Genomic DNA, 21,860 nt, shown 5'->3' with positions numbered 1-21,860 from the left:
TTCTCATTTTCTTAGTTAGAAGTGGGCAGAGATTTTGTTCCTACTCCAGATTAAAAGTGTCTTTGTTGTGCATTTTTTAAGAAGAAATCTTTCATTTTTTTAATTTTATCTATAATTATTCATTGATTCACAGTCCATCACTCTAGAACCAATGTGAGCAATTTATACTTCCCTAGAAAATTCGATTTATCTATTTCAGTTAGCCTTTGAATTTTATTGGCATTTTTACAGAGCATTATTTTATACACATTTAATCTACATCTGTGATAGGTAACGTTATTATTTCTGATATTTTTGTAACATCTTGACTCACTCTGAAGATGTTAACTCTGTGTCTTTTAAAGTCTTCTGTTTGGTGTCTAAAATATTGAGATTAATTTCTTCAAAAATTGGGTTTGGTGACGTGTTAATAAAGCATATTTTCCTCAAACTTTTGGTGATGTTTTTGCTAGTTCCTTATAATTTTGTTTGCTAATTTCTGTTTGCCTGGCTGTGGATGTATGTTCTGATACCAGAGCAGGCCTCAGGAGACGGTGGGAGTAAAGTGCTGGTAAACTCTGCTTGAAATTTCTGTCTAATTATGTCTGGTTTCCATGACACAGGCACTGACCCTTGCCACTTTGCTCTGAGGGCAAATGCAGCTGATGCCCAGAGAAGGAGAGGGCTCCAACCAGCTATTCCGCATGCATTCACCCAAATAATCGCTTCTCTGGGGGGCTCCCCAACTGTTTTAATGTGTTGCTCTGGACTTGAATCATCCTTTGGTAAACATTTCACATCTGCCCCTCAGTCCTCCTCCTAACGTCTTTTGAGCTGTAGTTTGCATGAGCCTCTTTTCTCTGTTTTATACACTTAACTAATTCCTCAAATTACATGGCTAATTAATAAAAGGTATTCTAGTTTTCCATCACCACTTTATATTTATCATTTTGTAAAATGTATACGGCCATTTAAAGGTGATTTGGCTTGGAGAGGGTTCTTATGTTTAGTCAGACACCTTCATCCGATGTCCTTGTTCAGCACTTCCTGTGATTACTGATTTGAAGCCTGATTTTTTTCTCTGATCTGGGTTGAACTTTTCTAAGAAAGTTATATAGTATCTGTGTGGATTTATTTCTTCTAGAAATTTGGGGGTTTGTTTGTTCTGGTGATATTTTTGGTGAGGGAATTTGTCACTTGCAGAATGTTTTTTCCTTATGTGTTTAAGCGATGAGTCAGCTTACAAAGCCCATAATGGGAGAAGAATGGCTTGATTATACATTACACATTAAAACACAATAATGTGTGGTGCAAAGATCTGAAGAGTATTATTAGATATTTTATTATCTACTTGTCCTAATTGGAAGGGGCCCTTTAAAGCTTGTAATTTAGTTTACTTTGGGGGTTTTAGATATTTAATAGTGTCCATGTTTTTCACCTCTGTGGTAGTCATCTCCATAGAATGCAAATATCAGTTCACAGGCATGGTGTGGATGAATCTATGCAAAAATGTGGATATTTGCACTCTCATTTAAATGGCTGTTATTTTAATATTTGCTTTCATTAAAGATGGGGGATATGTCAAAGATAGCTTTGAAAGTCTAATACTAAAAGTTGGAGCTATCAGAGAGTAATCAAACTATGCAATTATAATTAGAATATGCTTAAACCATCAATCTACAAATATGACTCAGACTGTAGTGTGTATTTTACTATTTGATTCCAGGGAAAGCTGGAAAATTATGAAGTTTATATAGGCCTGTGGAAATTGCCCCATATACTATTTTTGGGAAGTCTTACAATTTTTTTTTTTTTTTTTTTTTTTTTGCGGTACGTGGGCCTCTCACTGTTGTGGCCTCTCCCGTTGCGGAGCACAGGCTCCGGACGCGCAGGCTCAGCGGCCATGGCTCACGGGCCTAGCCACTCCGCGGCATGTGGGATCCTCCCGGACCGGGGCACGAACCCGTGTCCCCTGCATCGGCAGGCGGACTCTCAACCACTGCGCCTTACAATTTTAATATTTCATCTTTATGTTAATATTTTACATGACTTTTTTTTTACAGTCCTCCAGGATTTAAAACAGTGCTAAACTAGGGTAATAGATAGCTGTATTTACCAAAGGGCCTCTAAGAAACCGGAATTAGATTATCAATTTATTACAGATCCCAGTATGTCCTGAAAAGTGTATTTATTACTGTTTTCTCACAGATTGGTGATTCATCCTCAAAAAAAAATAGTTTGGATGACACTTGCTTTGCCTTGAGGCATTTACTGTCTGGAGTTTTTCTTTTTGCTCAGTATTCCCTAAGGGGTATTTTACCTCCAAATTCTGTGTCCTGGAAATAGATAGTTTTGAATTGGTCTTCAAAAAGTGAGAATAAGATACCTAGGATATGCCATATATCCTCTCTTTGCCCTTCTGTACCTTCTCACTATTCTTCTTTGACCTGCTCTCTGCCAGGGGAGGCTTGCATGTGTAGACCACATCATTTCTACCCCATACCCTCCGGTTTCTGGTTTCTTAGGGACTATGGATCTGTGGTTCAGCTTGAAGCTGACTTCACCACTACACTGATGGTCACATCTCTATTCAAGGCAGTCTTCTCTACATGACTTTCTCCTTCTAAGATCTAGGAACTGCTCCCTCGCCTTACTGTTGACATAGGTGGTCTACAGCTTTACTAAGACGTGTTGACACAGGTGGTCTCAAGATTCACAAAGCAAAGAGTAATGACACTAGTAAAGAAAAGGAGATAGCGATAGTTTTAATAGTATACATAGTATACTATTAATAGTATACATAGTATAGCCAAGCTCAGTTTTTGGCTCATGGAGAGTTAAAAACTTGTACTAATTATTTTGTTGCAAATGAAAAAAAAAAAACAAAACAAAACTCATGTCACGATGTCATAAGCAAAAATAGATTAGCTCTTATTACTGAAAAGTCTCAGAGTAGATGATCAGTTATCAACAGATCTGGAGATCAAACATTGTCATTTGGACTGATAACACATAGTCACCTATTTGCTTTAAAACTAACACAAGATAGTAAAAGACTAGTGAACAAATGGTTAGGAAAGCACTCTCTGGTAAGGTGACTTTTCAGCAGAGACCTGAAGGAAGAGAGCAAGTTTCATGGATATTTGGAGAAGAGAATTTCAGTGTGTTTAAGATGTTTCAAAACCAGCACAGGGTCAGTACTTTTTAGCAGAGAGACTGAGGAGAATATTTGAATGTAAAGGTGGAGGTGGTGAGAGGCCCGATTATTTTTTTCTGAGTGTGATGAAAAACCATTGAAAGATATTTCAAGGGGAAGTGACATTTTCTGAATATATTTTTTAAAGAATCACTCTGGGTCCTATGTGGGGAATTGGATGTCAGAGGATAAGAATGATAGTTAGAAAGCTGTTGCTTTGTAACAGTGAAAGATAATTGGCTTGATGGAGGTGGTGGCAAGTGCCTGGATCCAGGATAGGACATGATCTGAAGACAGAGACAAAGGATTTACAGATTGGTTGTGGAGTGTTAGAAGAAGAATTAAGGGCATCCTCAAGGTGGTTTAGCCTGAGTAATGAATTGCATGAAGGTGGTGTTGTTCACTGAGTTAGGGAATATTAAAAAGGAGCAATTTAGAGGTTCATAACATCCTGAGTTCTCTCTTGGGCCTGTTATGGTTTGAAAGTTGGAGATATCTTCTAGACATCTGAATGGAGATATCTAGCATGCATCTGAAAATATAAGTCTGGAATTCATGGGAAATAAGAATTTTCAAAATATAGATCTCAGAGGCTGTTTTTTTAAAAATCCTCCCATCTCGTCTCAGATTTTGCTAAGTGAAGATTATTAGCGATGTTAGATGTCTTGTACCTATGAATTCCCTTCTGCTTGCCTGAAAGAAACCTTCTTTCGACTTCCAGTCATGTAAAACTGAAACGAGCTCATATAACTAGAAATTCAGAGGCATGTGAATTTCAGAGTTAATTGATTCAAGGGCTTAAGGCTATCAAGTTTGCAGAATTTTTTTGTTTAATCTGACATTCTGCTCAGTTACCACAGACTGGCTTCATCTTAAATCTGGTTCCTTTCTGGTCATGGGATGGCATCCAGGAGTAATTAGTCTACATGTTTCCTCACTTTGTATCAGGAAGACAGGAGGCTGATTTGTCATATTGTCACTACAGAGAGAGGAAAAAAATCTCTCCCAGAAGTATCCATCAAATATCTTTTCATCTCTCCTTGGCTTGCATTGGGTCACATGCTCATTCCTGAATCTGTCATTGTGGCAAAGAGGATAGGATTTTTCTGAGGGAGGAATGAATGGTTTGATATAAAGGCTAATGGGCAGAGATTGAAAGAAAAGAATGTTTAATATAAGGAAAAGTTAAGGAGGAGATTTATCAAGATTAATGTTATTAGTATTTGTAAGTTTAATATGAATAGAATTGATTAGCAGATTACTTGAAGTACATAAAAAATTCTTCATGGTCAGATATAAATGAAAAGGCAAAAAGAATAAATTTCCTTTTCACCATTTCCTTACATTCTAATTGACTTACAAGACTCTGTTAAACAAACATGCCTCTAGACTTTGGACTCATTTATACCACCTTAATACGAAAATAATTAGGAATGGTCAAGTGTTTGTTTTTCTCCATCTGTTCTATTCCTTTGACTGTGCCAGACTTTGACACTGTACTCTGGGTTGAATATACCCTAATTAAACTGAAGTTCTTCAAATGTGATTACATGGTAATCATTTGTATTCCACTCTAATCATAGGAAAGATACTTTGGACTAATTTTTTACTACTGAGGACTAGATAAAAGTAGGGCCAACACAAATGATATTTTATTCTCTAATATGGTAGCTATAATCTATCATTGTAGGGAGAAAAGAAAAACTGTCACTTAGCTATAGAAATTCTCGTTGTTGTACACAAGTGAAAAATGGATAAGATACCCTCAATTTCCATCAAGGGGACTCTATGATGTTGACTTTTCCATTTCCTGAAAAGAAAATGTATGAAGGTAATGAATAAATGCAAATTTTATTTAAACTAATAGAAGAAAGATGTGACAATGGTACATAATGTCTTTTGTGTTAAAAATGCATTTTGAACCTAAAGCACATGGTTCTCAATTATTCCAAATAACCATGATGAATTTAAAAAACATGCAACCTCCTAATCAATTTTCCATTATTTAAAACTATTCATTATAAAGGTTTTTAAAATGTGCCTATTTTTGATCACTCAAAAAAGATGGGAACAAAAGAGAAAAATAGCAGATTACATACTGCTACCTGCTACCATGCTCTCCAACTTTCAGAACTGGACCAGAGTCTTTCTAAAATGAGCCATCAACACAACTTTTTAGTCTAAGATTAAGCAGATATAAAGTTCTATATGTGAGTAGTATTGCAGGATTTTCCAGGACATATCCTCATGGTATAAAGCATAGGGCATTCAGAAAACGGGGACTCTAAACTCAAGGCATACAGTGTTAAGAAGTTACATTCGTCTACAGTGTTAAGAAGTTGAAAGTTCCCCTTTGACTAATCTATTCTTCATGTCTGTTAATTTCCAGCAGGTCTTTCCCTCTTATTTTTCTTTATCTCTCTTCTGTGTGTGCTGCCTCAGTTATACTTGTATCAATCTGAACACAGACCAAGTTCCTTACTTCCTTACTGTGATCTCAGTAACTTTACCTTATTAAAGATTTTTTTTTGAATGGGTGAATGGAGGACAGCACAGGCATCAAAAAATGACACCTCTTCAGGGAATCATGCATACCCTCTGGCTTTTTGCTGCTTCCTTCTCAATTTCTCCCTCTTCCCCACCTCTACAGAGAAACTTGAAGAACCAACCATTTTCTTAGGCAACATGGTTCTTCTCGCACATTGGCACCTGGGGATCTTGGGGGTTTTTGGTTTGTTTGTTTATTTGTTTTGTTTTTTCTACAAACAGTTTTGTCAGAGAATCTTATTCTGAATTAACTCATGTTGATGTTGTGAATGCAGGCTTTTTTCATCTCAATATATATCTTTGGTGTAACTTAACTAAAGATTATCTCTGTTGAGACAGCCTGTCTCAATCAACCCTGTGCCTCTTAGACACTTATGAGTTACTTAGGTGCCTCATGGCATGGTCCAACAGAGGAGAATATCCCACTCTTCTTCATGATAAAATCATGGCCCTTCTTGCTTAGTGCAGCCTTGCTTCACACATGTGTATCCCTGTAATGTTAACTAGGCTTTTAGGCTATTATTTTCTGTTTCCAGACATTCACTTTTTCCTTAGTGTGTGGTTTGTCCCTTAGTATTCCTCTCAGACAGGGCTTTTCACTGAATTTCGTTTGAAGAAAACTGGAAGTCATATGTAAATTTTTTAAAATACTACTAAAATACATAAGTTATCGGGCAATCTCTTCAATAGACATTGATTTTTCCCCCAATTTGTGACACTCAATATTATGTCTAAAAAATATCTCTGTTGTTTTCCTAATATGCACTGTGATAACATACCTATTACATATTTAAATTTATACTTGAAATATAAATTTGCTATAAATTTGTTTGAGATATCTTGTTTCAACTGTGTAACAATATACAAATTTGATGCTTTAGAAATAGGATTTTATACATTTATTGAGATGTTCAATAGGATTGGACAGAAATGCTATTGAATTATAAGGAAATGAATGCTAAACAACGTAGCCTAGATATTACTGTTGGGAAATCTCAGGGATAAGTAGAACATGATATTGTCAAGCTGTTGGGATGCAACATGATAACAAATGCTTGCAGGAAGATAGTTGATTGCAATAGGAATGGGTTAATGGCCCCACAATGAATGAAATGCAAAGGAAATAAATTTGAAGTGTTGGGTGTCTAGAAAATTCAGTTCAAAATTTCAACATTAAAAAGTAAATATTGGGGCTTCCCTGGTGGCACAGTGGTTGGGAGTCCGCCTGCCGATGCAGGGGATACGAGTTCGTGCCCCGGTCCGGGAAGATCGATCCCACATGCCGTGGAGCAGCTGGGCCTGTGAGCCATGGCTGCTGAGCCTGCGCGTCCGGAGCCTGTGCTCTGCAACGGGAGAGGCCGCAGCAGTGAGAGGCCTGGGTACCGCAAAAAAAAAAAAAAAAAAAAAAGTAAATATTAAAGAGCAGTTTAAAAACACTAATGAGAGATAAGAAGTACCAGAAGTTTGTAGATTAATTTCTTTCATTTTGGTCAATTACTGAGAATAACAGCACTGAATCCTTATATTTATGCTTTTCTCAATTAAAAAAAATTCTACTTTTAGTGCTCATTAATTAGTGAGAATTTCATTTAACTTTTCTTAAAAATTGAACATTTTTACATTGTAGATTTTATACCAAAACTTTCTTCTTTGCACGTTTAAAAATTATAACTTGTAATAGCTATTACATTAATTATTAGTCTTGGAGTAACTTTTTATGCTGCTTCAATGGATGTAGAAAAACAGTAATGGATTGTTTTGGCATTATATGAGTTCAGTAACCTTATCTAGTTGATTCAGTTTCTTTTTTTCCTCCTCTTATTGTCTTAAATTATGCTGTATTTCATGTTCAATTTTCTTCATTGGTAGGACAAACTAATTGCTAATGTCAGGGAAAGAATATAGGATCTGGAGCCAGATGCATCCCCAGCTCTGCCACTAATTGGGAGGTTGTGAAGAAGAAACAAGATTGGAAGTTACTTGGATGTGTAGGGAACATCTGGGTTCTAGAGTAATTGAGAACAATCACAACAAAAAAAAAGCAGTTATGTACACTTCTGTTAGATATCTGCATCACAGTGGGATATGGAGATTTACAGGCTAAATAGGATAGGAAAAAAAACTTTAAAAGGTTCAGTTGATGGAGGATAAATGAAAAACTAAGAACATGTGGTAGTGTTACCAAACTCAAATTTGGCTGCTCAATGCTCAAGAATCCAATACTGAGAGGCAAATATTGGGTAAAAGGAAAGATAGCATTATTGAGGAAGCTAGCAGTCCTGGGGAGAAGGTGGACTCGTGGCCAAAGAACCAACTCCTACCTCCCTAGGTTTTGCTTGGAGATTATACAGGGTAAAGAGGAAAAGGGCTACATGCTGAGGAGAGGGTTTTGGGGCACATGATCAGTACATGGACATTCTTCCAATTGGTTGGTGGTGAGGTAACTGGGCATCAACATCATCAACCTTCTGGTTCCAGCTGGTTTGGGCGTCTACATGCTTGTGGGCAGCATACATTTAACATCTTCCACCTGGAGGGCGTTTCACTATCTGCAAGACAGCTCAAAGGATATGGCTGAGAATGTTTTCTATAGTCTTTAAGGAGGAACCAAAGGTCCTTAACTTTGTTTAATGGCTAAACCATCATTATTTTGTCTTATTTGACTATTTTCCTTTGTTTCTGCATTTTCTCATTTCTCTGACTGAATTTATTGTTTGGCTAAAGGTTTTCTACAGACAAGAAGCAGATGAAGGACATTGGCGGTGCGGGTGGGGTGGGGTCCTGTCCCTGGAAGGCCCCATAGGGTCCTGCTCAGTTACAGTAGCAAAACGAAAATACTTTTTAAAAAGATGAGTAAGAAAGACTAAAAACTGTCCTTTTGGCTTAGCAACAAAGAGGTCTTCAGTTATCTTGGAAAGGCAATTTCAGTGTTAATAGGGTAGAATTGGGGGTGAAATGGAATGATGGAAGCTAGAGGTGAGGAAAGAGAAAATTTTTTCCTGAACGTTCATTTATTCAACAAATACTTAGCATCTACAGTGTGCCAGAACTGCTCAAGTTTTATGCATACAATAGTAAACAATTCTCCTTGCCCTTAGTAAGCTTAGGCTGTGGAAGAATGTGTTTAAATGCCAACGGCAAATGTAAAAAATTAATAAACAGAAACCTCAATTAAATAGAGTTGGGAAACCAAAAGAGGGAGCTCTCACACCCTGCTGACCTCAACAGGAAGAAGAAAGACTTCTTTCCTGGCAAAGACTCAGCCAATGAAAAGCCATGGACTCTTTGTTTACTAAAACCCTCACAACTCCCTTTCCCCCTCTGTATCAGCTTTCTTCTTCCCTTGCCAGTCTGGGTCTTGCATGTCTCCCCCTGGCTGCAGACCCTGAGTTGCCATGCTCTGCTGATCCCAAATAAACCCACCTTTGCTGGAGAATTATCCGGTAGTTTCTTTGTTTCAGATCAACACAAAGAATAAGAAGCAAAAGTTGAAAACAGGTTGAGAGAAGATATATAATTTATGACAGAGGTGAAATGAACGTGGCAAGGATCCAGGGCCATGGTGGAGGGCTTCACTTAGGCAAGAAGAACAGTTTTTATGAGCTGGTAGAGACCAGGGTAGGAACAAGGAGAGGATCTAAGCCTTACTTAGGAAAGTTTTCCTCTAATGGCCAGCTGCTGAGCTCAGACTGTTACCACAACTGGTGGTATATGAATCCAGGGGTGGGAGAGAAAGGGAAGATGGACTAACACCAAGTGCTTCCTGCTGAAAAAATACTTTCTTTAAATATAGTTAGCTATTTCTTCCTGCAAATATATATGTACAGCAGATTTTTTAGTCCAAATAGGCTTGGAAATATTTATGTAATTCTTCATTTCATTACAGTTTTGCACTGAGGTGGTTTCGCTTAAATCAAATGACTGGAGGCATAAATCGGAAATTAGCAGAGGATTCACATTTAACAATGTCTCATTAATTATAGCACAAGATCATAGCCCTATAAACTAATGAAGTGGTTAATCAAATCTGTCTGAAAAGTAGCATTACTCATTGGTGGAATTATTTTACTGTAAAAGCTGCATTTGAGCGCTTCGTTTTAGGGGGAGAGAAATGGAAGCTAAAATAAGGGCCCTGTCCACAGGAACTTCCAGCTTACCAAACGGAATCCTAAAAGCCGCTCTGGTTTTGGAAAGGCTTTTCATTGGCTACAGGATTTAGGAAACACGGAACACAGCGTTCCCGTCTCCCCCCGCCCCGCACCCGCCTTCCCCACACGGCTTGCCCAAAATAGGCGGGGGCGGGGCTAAGGGGAGCGGAGGAAATTCGGGGAGCGGGAGAAGTACAGCCGCCTCACGCTTCCCCAGGTGCCGCACCCTTTAGGTGTTCATGAAACTTCCAGGGCATTTTAGGCCTGGAAACCGTCTCGCAACTCGTCCTTCCAAGCGCCCAGTAGCAAGGGGCAGATTACCAGCCCCCCTACCGACGGTGTACGCATGCGTGGGACTGCGTTCCTAGCGTGCGTGTGACGTCACGGGCGCGCCAGTCTGAACTCTTCCTGGTTTCTCTTTAGAGCGTTGGTCAATTTCCAAGTATGTTTGGAGTTCGTTGCTTGGGTACAAGGTGAGTCGGGACCTGAACCAGTATTATGAAGAGGCTGATTTAATTTAGATAAAAAATTGGAGAAGTTATTGCAGAGAAACTGTTCGTACTTGTCTTTGTTTTGAGCTTGCTGTGTTGAGCATCTTGCTTGGCGTTTTGTGAGCAGCTGACTTGAGTTAATGCAGGCCCCCGCCCTCTAGACGGTCAACTGGCTTGGAGAAGCTTGGTGGGCACACACTAAAATTAAATATCGACACTAGCTCGTGTCCCAGGCAAGAAGTTTGAGAAAAAAGATTGAATCTGCAATGCACAAGTTAACATCAGTTCAATAGTCGTTTCTTTCGATTGCATAGGGGCTGGAGGGGGGGGAGGCAGCATTTTGGAGTAATAAGCTTTTGGTGCACAATTTGCCCACACAATATTACAACTGCCAAAGGGATTAAAAAACAAACCCAAAACTTTTCAACCTCCCTTCCCTTCCCTTCCCCAATAGTTTGTACATTTTAAAGCACAGTGGTAAAGGCAATTGCTAGTGCAGTGTTTACAGATCCTAAAACTGGCTTTTAGAAGTAGTTCTTTAAATACAAAACTAAATAACAAAGGGTTAAGTTTCAATGCCTTAGTAGGATTCGTGTATTGATCCCTGTAATAAAATTATAGAATAATCCATCCTTCCTCCCTCTCCCCCAACAGTGATGACTAACTTAAAGGAAAGGAAAAGCAAAACTAAATCAAAGAAGCTTAAAGCAAATTATTGACTACATTTTGGATAAAACACTGGGCTTTGTGTTTTCAGCAGTAAGCTATCAACTTCCCTAACTGAATGTGCTTTCCACGGCACTGTGAAGCAGATCTGATATGCCACTTGAATTAATAAAAGAAGTCAAAGGAGTGCCTGAAGTTGATCTGCTAAGTAAATTACACAAAGTAGATTTCAGATACCTACAGCCAGGTTGTGATTATAGCAGGAAATATATCGAGGTAAGAATCTTCATAACTCAGAATAGTTGTGTTTTGTTTTCAGCAGTTGGATTGTCAAGTGCCTAGGTGTGGTTTTTCTTTGAATTTCTCATGCTTGTGGGTAACTGAGCTTCTTGGATCCACTTCTTGGATCCAAGTCAATGTTTTTCATCAAATTAGGGATATTATTGGCTAATGTTTCTTGGGATTTTTTTTTTTAGTATATTATTACTCATTTCTCCTTCTGGATGTCAGTTACATGTATGTTTGTATGTTGGGCTGTTTGATGTACTTCTGGTCTCTGAGGTAGTTTGTTTTTCTTCAGTACTGTTTTGTTTTTGTTTTGTTTTTTGGCTGAGAGGGATTTTCAGATTGTGGAATTTCTATTCTGTCTTTAAGTTTACTGAACTTTTTTTTTGTTATATTCAATATTCTTTTATGCATATTTAGTGAATTTTTAATTTTAGTTATTGTATATTTAAGTTTTGGACAAAGTTAAGATTGCTGGGAAGGAGGTAAGGGGCTTACTGATAAAATGGGTCTGATAGTAAAAGAAGGGGAAATAATGCCACACTTCAGTTTTGCCCTTCTAATCAATATTCTCCATGTAGACATTTATCTTTTATTCCTTTGTTTATTTTCTATTTTCCTTATATTTTCTTTCATATGAAATAGAGTATTACGTATTACAGTTGGTCTTCTCTACTTCATTGAATTTAAATTCCTAATCAAATGCTTGTTAGTATTTGCAAACTCATTTTGCATTTGGTTGATTCGGATGGTGTTTCTTACATACTTGTATTTATTAATAAAGTGCTGTGATTAGATTCCTTTTCTTTGTGACAGGTCATTAATACTAATTATTACTGAGCTGTATCTAACTTTATCATTCTTCTCTTATTTTGTGTGTTTGATATAGAAGCATTTAAATGAAATATTTTTTAAATTCTAGCAGTTTATTAGTGTTACTAAAATAAACCCCTTTAGATATAAGTAAAATGTCAGTTTGAATTCTTAAATTCCCTTGTCTAACCTGCACGTGTCTGTAGATATCTCAAGAAACATATTTATGTTTCTTGAATTTTATTAAATACATTTTACTGTGAAATTCATTGGTTTTAGTATATAGTTCTGTGAGTTTTGAGAGATATATAAAAACATATAACTAAAACCATAATCAAGCTATAGAACAGACGATCGCCCTCCCCCCAAAAGTTTTATAGTCAGCTGCTACCCTAATTTCAGTCCCTGGCAACCACTTTTGACCAGTTTTCTGAGAGTATACAGTATTCTTGCCTTTCAAGAATGCCATGTAAATTGAATCATACAGTATGTAGACTTTTATTTTTTTAATTGAAATATAATTGATGTACAATATTATATGTTACAGGTATCAGTAGGTAGCCTTTTGATTCTGGCTTCTTTCACTCAATACATTTCAGATTCTTCAGGTTGTTGAGTTTATCAATAGTATTACTTTTTATTGGTTGCTAGAATTACATCACAGTCTGTTTATCCATTCCCCAGTGTAGCAGTACTTGGATTCTTTACAGTATTTTGTAATGATGAATAAAGCAAATTAAAAAATTTATTCTAATTTTTACTTGTATCTGGTGTTATAATCTCTTTTGGCTTTTCTGTGTAACTGTTTTTCTCTCGTTTCAGGGAAAACTCTCACTTATCTCTTCTTTAACTTATGATGGAAACAGAAGAGCTGTTTTGAAGATTGGACTACAAGGTATATAAGAAGACCATTTCTGCTTAACTTTTTGCTTGTAATCTAGAAATGGGTAACTTTATATATGTATACATACACACATAAGCACAAAAATCATTTCTAGTATAAAAATCTATGGAATGAAAGGTTATTCTTTTCCTCTCTAAATTTTTTTCTCCAAAGTCTATCCTCTCCCCATTCCCCCACTGCTTCTGTTTTACTTCAGATTCCTTTAACGTCCTATCTAGACTATTACAATAACTAACTCATCCCCCTACTTCTAGTTTCACTAATGTGACCCAAACAGCTTAGCAAATTTTAAGAAAATGCTACTTTCAGCATGTTATTTCTTACCCAGGTGTAGTTACATGAGAGATAATTCTTCTTCCTAGTAACCCTTAAATAATCTTGGTAAGAGCTTAGAATACTTGGGGACCAAAGTAAATCTCATCTGAAGTCTGAAATTAGTTGAATGAATGAAGAATGGTCTACAGCAGTGAATGGGAAACAAACTTTGAACCACATTTCTACAACTATTGAAAACCAGATATATATCAGACACTGTTCTAAATACAGGGAATATAGCAGTGACCGAAACAACGTTCTTGCATTCATGGAGTTTACATTGTAGGGGAATAAATAAATTCAACAAATAATTATATAAAGTAATAATTGATAGAAATGTGGTTTGTAGACAAATAGAGCAGGATAAGGTGGTATGCCTGATGTATTATCCTTTTATATATTCCTAGGTATGATTTGCTAATATTTTGTTAAGGATTTTTGCATTTAAATTTATGAAGAATATGATAGGAATCTGTCTTTTCCTGTAGTGATTGGTAATTTATGTTTCTAAGGGAATTTTTCAGGTCATCTTGGTTGTCAGATATATTGGCATAAAGTCATTCATAATATACATTTTATGTGCTTTTAATATTGGTAGGATCTGTAGTGGTATCCCATTTCACTGATTTGATCATTTGTGACTATTTTCTCTCTCTCTCTCTCTCTCTCTCTCTCTCTCTCTCTCTCACTCTCACTCTCACTCTCACTCTCACTCTCACTCACTTACTTTTTTTTCTGATCATTCTGGCTAGAGATTTATTTTACTGATCTTTAAAATCGGCCTTTCTTTTCATTAATTTTTCTCTATTTTCCAGTTTTCAGTAACATTTCTTCTCTGTTAATCTGCTCTTAACTCCAATCAGTGTACTGTTAGCTTCTAATATTATATTTTTCAACTCTGGAAGTTCATCTTGAGTTTTTTCATATCTGCCAGTTCTCTTCATCTATTTTCTTCTACTTCCTTGAACATGTACTTTTAATAACTGTTTCTTCTCTGGCAATCCTATCATCGCTGTCATTTCTTGAGTTCTTTTCTATTGATTCCCTGCCCCCCCCATCCTTATGTGTTTTTCCTTTCTGTATGGTTGGCAGTTTCTGTTTTGGTTTTGGTTTTGGTTTTTTTGCGGTACGCGGGCCTCTCACTGTTGTGGCCTCTCCCGTTGCGGAGCACAGGCTCCGGACGCGCAGGCTCAGCGGCCATGGCTCATGGGCCCAGCTGCTCCGCGGCATGTGGGATCTTCCCGGACCAGGGCACGAACCCATGTCCCCTGCATCGGCAGGCAAACTCTCAACCACTGCGCCACCAGGGAAGCCCGGTTGGCAGTTTTTTAACTGGATCCTGGACATTTAGAATTTTATATTATCAAATATTGGATTTATTTGTAATCCTTTAAATATTATTTGTCTTTGTTCTGGAATACTGTAAATTCTCTTGGAATCAGTTTGATTAGCTTTGTTAGGATGGAGCAGCCTTTATCTGGGGGCTAATTTGCCCTTATCACTAAGGAAGTGCCCTTCTGACAAGTTTACTATGTGTTTTGTGTATGAGGATTCCATTCTGGCTGGTTGGAACCAGAAGAGTTCACAGCCCTGTGTGAGTCTCAGAATTGTTCTGCCTGTTTCTTTCAAGTGGTTCTAATCCCTTTCCTCCCATGCTTTTGGAGATCAGTACTCAACCAAAGACCAGAAGGCACCCATCTCCAGAGCACTCTTATCTATGCTGCTGTCTTCCTTTCAGCATCATGTCATGCAGATTCTAGCTGCCTTGCTGTCCTCAAATCTGAACTCTTCTGAATTCAGTGAGGCTGTTGGGCTTTCTTTGGATTTTTACCTCCATTTTCTGCTGCCTGGAAACTCTTTCCAGGAAGTAAGCTGGGGCTATTGCTTTGTTTTCCATCTCAAAGAGATCACTTACCTGCACTTACTATTGTCCAGTGTCTGAAAACTGTTGTTTTATATATATTTTCTTAGTTTTCTAGTTGCTTTAAGGCCGGAGAGCAAATCCCGTCCCTGTTACTCTGTCATGGCCAGAATAGACATTTGATAGGTCATTTAAGATATTAAAGAAGTAAGTTATATCTTGATTAGAAGCCATTGTATTTTTGTTTTTAAGGAACATTACTGTTTCAGTTTATGTATATACTTGTTTTGAGGAGTTGGATGAAAGAGGTAAGTGAAAGGAGGCAATAGGCAGATGTAGTTGTTTCATTGCTGGTGATAAAGTAGCAGATTCAAGAGTTCTAAGTTACACTGCAAAGTTTAGAAAGATCTTTCATGTACTTCATAGATGCAAGAAAGTCTGATATGAAGGCAGTTTCTTCTAGTAATTGAATGTTTGAAAGCTGATATTAATGTGACCTCCCTCAGATGATATAGTAATTGAATCTTAGCATTTGGACTTGCTTCAGTGGTTCTAGGAGGTGGCCTCTGAAGAATGAAGATTATGGAGATTCTTTATCAAAGCCTAGAATATCCAAATGAGATTATTGTAAAATGTTTGTGTCTTCTTTTCCAAGTAATTTTCATTGTCAAAATCACAGATAGCTTGGTTTTTACACACACATGCTCTTTTATTCTTCAATATGTGGGTGCTGGGGGAGAAGAACACACTTCCCTAGATTAAAACTTCATGTTCTAATAATTATAGATTACCAGAAGATCAGTAAAAATGAAGTATTTGGGGAGTGATATGTTATACACTATAAAAATTGAATAATTGTAACTTATTCAGTTCTTTTGATCATAACCATGTGAAAATAAATTGAAAGTGGTCATTATATGATGTTAATGTAGTATTTACAGAAATTTGTAAAACATTTTAGGTGAAACTAGTTATAATTTTGGTTTTAATACCTAGTAGCATTCTATACATTATTTTTACGATACTTAAGGTGTTAAGAGTAAACTACAAGTGAATTATAAACATTTTAATTACTCTTCTTCATAATTATATTTTGAAGTATCGATAGTTTTTAGAATTTAGTTGTCATCAATTTTCTTGTCTGGAACACCTTTATATCTAAAGTGTTTTTCTGTGTGTCTGTGTTTCTCCGCAGAACAAGAAAATTCAAATTCGGAGATTAACACTCTCAGTGTATTATTTTTTGGAAAATTAGCAAAGGACTGTGCTAAAGTTTTCTATGAAGGGGTAAAGTATTTTTATATTACTTTATCTTTTTTGCAGTAGACTTAGAATTATTGATGATGCTGTATTTATCCTATAGGCCATTTTTTAGTGATTCATTATATATTTGTAGGTATATGAAAAATTATACTTAAAAAAGCAACATCTTTAAAATTGAACACTCGTAAGAGGTTAGTAAAACTTATCATTGACATAAAAAGGGACAATTTTTCCTCTAACTTAAGTTTAATTTTTAGTGTTCAATAGAATATCTTAAATATATGTACATTTCTCTTCACTTAATTAAAAAATAATTCTCACTAACTAAAAAATAATGAGCTATAACTCTGTATTTTTATAATATTTTCTATAATTGTTATAAAAATAAATACCTGCTAAATCCCCAACAAGATAATACCAAACCAAACACAACAGCATATTAAAAGGAGTAAACACCATGACCAAGGGGGATTTATCCCAGAAATGGGATTTTTGGTTCAACATAAGAAAATCAATCATTGTAATACATCACAGTAATAGAGCAAAGGGAAAAAGACACAATCATCTTAATTGATGCAGGAAAGGCATTTGAAAAATTCTACACACTTTCATAATCAAAACACTCAGAAAACTAGGAATAGAAGGGAACTTCTCAACATAGTAAAGATCAATTATGAAAAACCTACAGCTAGCGTCATACTCAGTGGTGAAAGACTGAAAGCATTCCTCCCAAGGTTAGGAACAGGACAAGGACGCTTGCTTTCACCACTGTTATTCAACGTTGTACTGGAACTTCTAGCCAGAGCAACTAAGTAAGAAAGAAATAAAAGACATCTAAATTGTAAAAGAAGAAGTAAAACTATCTCTCTTCTCAGATGACATGATCTGATATATAGAAAATCTTAAAGAATCCAAAAGAAAGCTACTAGGGCTAATACATGAATTTAGCAATATTGCAGGTCACAGGATCAACACACTAAAATCAGTAGCACCATCCAGTAGAACTGTTAGCGATGATGGAAATGTTCTATATCTGTGCTGTCAGTATGGTAGCCACTAGTCATATTTGGCCAATGAGCACTTAAAATATGGCTAGTACAGCTGAGGAACTAAATTTTAAACTTTGTATAATATCATTTTAATTAAATTCAAATAGCCACATATGGCTAATTGATACTGTATTGGACAGCACATCTCCAGAAATTAACCACTGTTTGGTGTATAATCTTACAGATTTTTTCTGCATGCGTATTCAAATGATTTAAAATTAACTTTCTGTAAGAATCTCATAACATCTTTGATGTTAATTGGAGATCCTCTAGATATTTGCAAAACCAGTTTTGGCAATTAACCAATATTGAAGCATATAGCTGTAAAACATTGTTGAGTCATTGATAAGTCTCCAAATAAGTTGCTCAGAGTTAGACAGTACTTCTATAATGATGTTGCAGGAATATTAGATATATGGTTTCAATCGTTTTTGATTTATGGTTGTTATTAACAAGTAAATGACGTGGGAAAAAACAATGGTTTCTGCAAAATGACACAGTCAGATGAGATTGTCTGTACTCTGTCTCTTTTTTCATTTAGGTTCAGTAAACATTTATTAAGGGCTGACATTTTGCTTGACTCTGGAGTCCACTATCACTAGCCTAATGGAAAATCATTTAATGGTGGTAACTATAATAGAACTGGAATAGCAACCTCAATAAACTGAATCTGCCTGGAGGATTTGGGGAAAAACATCAAAGAGTAGGCACTTAGTTTTTTAGTGGAATATTTTATTTGTTAGTCTTTAAACTTTTTATTATGAAAATTCTAACATATATATAAGTGATGAGAATTGTATAACAACTGTCCATATTCCGAATATCTAACTTTAGTTATCAGCATTCAGGCTCTTATTTCATCTGTTTCATCTTTTCATTTTACTGCCACAGACTATTTTGAAGCAAATATCAGGAATTATATAATTTAAACCCTAAAAATTTCAGTATGTAAAAGAGAAGGCATCCTAAAATTATACGTGTATATGTATATATACAAATGAATACATACCATAGTACAATTATACTACTGAAATATTAACATCAGCTTTTATAAACCATGAAATATCATCAATGTATTCATGTATATATACACACATATCTGTGTATATCTATGTCTTACTATCTATTTGAATAAACACAATTTCATCATTATGCCTAAATAATTTAACAGTAATTCCTCTATATAATCAAATGTCAAGTCAGTGTTCCAATTTCCCTGATTATCTCTTAAATTATTTTTAAATTTATTTTCTTCTACCAGGAGGAGACTTGAGGTAGGGAACTCAGTGAGGAGACCTTAACAGTAATTCAGTAGCTATTGTGGATGTATAAAGACCAAAGCTAAAGCATTTGTTGAATTGACCTAGAATTGATTAGTTGTATATATGTGTGTGTTTGTAGTTTGGAGAACTGACCTAAGAAAACTGTACGATTTATGTCAGAGAACATTTTGCCTGTGTTCTCTCCTAGGAATTTTTTGCTAAGTTTCTGTAAGGAGGTGGTAAATCAGTTAATTTTTTCTTAATTTATAATTTGAACAAAGAAAAGAATTAGTGTAGTGATTTTTTTTCTCAGTGAAAAGCTGTTATTAAGTCAGTGGTATATCTTAAAATCTTACTTCACAATTTGAAGAAATCAAATAGTTGCCATGCAATTCATGTCCAGAAATTCCTAGGACAGTTCATTAGACTGTTTCTCTTCAGAATGATAACTAGACTAATTTTCGATGCAATTTTAAAAACTTTGAATGAGATATAGTTTTAATATGGTTGGTATGGCACTGTGAAGTTCTAGGGGCAAGTATACTAAAAAAGTACTATCTGACAGTCTTATCAAGAAAGGGGACTAGGAAATAAAGTATATAAAGCATGTGTACACACATACACACACACACACACACAGAAAATCATACCTGCTTGAGGCCGTTTAGGTAGGGTAGGATCCAGTATCTCTATATAGTTATTTTGATGAGGCACTTTTGTGGGTGGCTCCAGTAAAGGCCTGTTATTGTTCCTTATTATTATTCTTCTTGCCCTTAAAGGCATGACTTTATTTCACCTTTGTTAAAATAATTAATATTTATGATGACAGTTCTGAATTATTAAGAATTCAGTGTTTAATAAGTCCCCAAATCATGCCATTTTTTAAGGAAGATATTCTTCAGAAATGATGAGAGTGAGAGGGAGGGAGAGAGAGGAATGAAAGTGAGAATACTAGGTAGGTGTTTAACAGGGAAAGATTCACTTATTTAGAAAAATAACTTACATATTTTTCCCTTGAACTAGAAAACAATTTCTCTATTATAATACTTTGATGAGATAGGGGAAAATGAAAAAAATCCGTTTAATGACTAGTTTACATATGGATACTAAGTTATAACCGATATTTTCTCTGGCTGCCCATCCTTCAAAACAAAAAAAAAACAACCCCAAATCAGTGTATTAACAGCTTTCTCATTCTTCAGGCTGTTAGGTATGCATAGGCAAGTTTTGCAATAGTACATTGAATTAGTAATATTTAGTTTTCATGGGTTATAGAATATTTAAATATACATGAAATGTAGTTTCATGTTCTTATTTCAGATGAACTCTTTCCTTTCTGTAAAGGAGTACACTTTTAACAGTTTTAGAGATTTCAAGGACCTGGGCCAGGAAATAATAGCCTCCTTCCTTTCAATTTGCTAAGATCATTAAAGTTACCTTTCTTTTCTTCGCTCCTGATATTTTTTTTAATAAGTACAACATTACACTCTCTGCTTCAGTTTCCTTCGGGGGAGAAAAGTTGATTTTAATGCATGATCAGGAAGAGGCTTTAGCATCCTGTTTTAAGTGTCAACTGTCAATAAAACTAAAGCCTGCTTCATTTTTATGAAAGGGCCTATAGTTTATAGATGAAGATGAGACCCTAGGGTGCTCGGATCTCCAGTGAATCCCCAACAGTGTATAGATAGCCAAAAAAGGTTCTTCAACCAACTAAAAGTGTATGTAAATGTATTTATGTATTTTCCCCCCCCTGAGGAGGCCATCTGTAACTCTTACCTCATTCTCAAAGAGATCCATGAACATATGATCATCAAGAGCTGCTTTCTAAAGGCCCAATTTCATGATTCTATCGCAGTATATAGTTGAGTTAATATTGAACTCCAAAAGCAATTAGCTCTTTGCCCACATTATACAGAAATAATAATGATCTGATATTAGAAGTTGGTATCTTACAAAAATCTTCATGTATTATTTTTAGAAAAGTTTTATGTTCATGAGAGTCAAGTGCTAATATGAATGTAACGTTTTAATCTTCTTAAAGAATTTTTTGAAACATTTTACAAAGGGAATACAAAAGAATCTTTGGAGGAAATGTTCTAGGTAGAGTTGCTATTAGGTTTGTGTGTATTACATTTATTATGCATATATTAATTTTTTTTTTTACCTTAGTGCGTGGATCTCTGTTTATCTTATACTTCCTTCCTCCTCATTAGTCCTGGGTGCCTCTGACTGTGTATGTGCGTGTGCATATGAATGTGTGTGTTTGTTTTTGGAGGGGTTCATAATTAAAGAGCTCTTCTGGCTGGCATGTTTGGATGTTTTGAAGTGAAATGACATAAAGAGATCGTAAATTCTAATTTCTAGTGATGTAAGGAGATTAAAGAACTTACTTTTCTGTTTCTTTTTCTGTCCTTTATTTTACATAGTTCAATAGCAAAGGCCATACTTAAGAGGCTGTTAGATTTTGCTTAAGCTTAGGCAACAAAACACATTTGTTTATTTTTCAAACATTTATTAAAGCTAGCTTCTAATGCTTCATCAGGTTTTTGGAATCTTTTACTAAAATATGGTACTAATGTTTTATATATTATATTACTAATCTTTTATTGAGAATATCATATTACATTTGTGTGGAACTTTACATATTGCAAAGTGCTTCCGTATACGTTTATCGTTTGAGCCATTAGTAACCCTCTGTCCTGATGGTCAGTAGTACTGTTATTCTAAAGCTAACCTTGTAGTAAGTACAGAAGCTACTCTGTCTCCACGACTGTATTTTTGTCCTGCCTCGAGATATTGTGGACTTGAATTAGGTCTTGCAAATATTTGCCTTAGAAGATTTTGTTCTTGTGTGGCCATGGTTTTAAAAGCATTCAAGCAGCATGGAGGGGCATAACCAGAAAAGCAAGAGGTGCCCCACTCCCTCTGAACCGACTCTCATTACCTACTCCCATTATTAGATAAAACCACTGCTGTGTCTTTTTTTTTTTGTATCCTTCCAGCTTTTATATATGTGTGTATATATGTATACTTATATATGTATGTATCTTTATATACATATAAACATATGTGTACATTTTC

General features: G+C 35.8%; 1 protein-coding gene and 1 pseudogene across 3 annotated transcripts in view; both read left to right on the top strand.

The window, feature by feature from the left end:
- Positions 1-10,249, top strand: part of LOC132495803 (developmentally-regulated GTP-binding protein 1-like) — a 90,396-nt pseudogene extending 80,147 nt beyond the window's left edge.
- The window catches only part of POT1 (protection of telomeres 1), an 82,346-nt gene continuing 70,686 nt past the window's right edge, over positions 10,201-21,860 (top strand). The window contains exons 1-4 of one of the 3 annotated variants that reach the window (XM_060108522.1): positions 10,201-10,343; positions 11,122-11,303; positions 12,948-13,020; positions 16,401-16,492. In XM_060108522.1, the coding sequence (XP_059964505.1) occupies positions 11,181-11,303; positions 12,948-13,020; positions 16,401-16,492 (288 nt within the window). In that variant the 5' untranslated portion in view covers positions 10,201-10,343; positions 11,122-11,180. Of the gene's footprint in view, positions 10,344-11,015; positions 11,304-12,947; positions 13,021-16,400; positions 16,493-21,860 lie in introns of all 3 variants that reach the window. The other 2 variants (XM_060108521.1, XM_060108520.1) reach the window with 2 other exon arrangements.

Source organism: Mesoplodon densirostris, chromosome 9 (genome assembly GCF_025265405.1).
Source record: "Mesoplodon densirostris isolate mMesDen1 chromosome 9, mMesDen1 primary haplotype, whole genome shotgun sequence".
Taxonomy (NCBI): Eukaryota; Metazoa; Chordata; class Mammalia; order Artiodactyla; family Ziphiidae; genus Mesoplodon; species Mesoplodon densirostris.
Note: the sequence above shows the minus strand (reverse complement) of the source record. Positions and strands in the feature narration are given on the sequence as shown.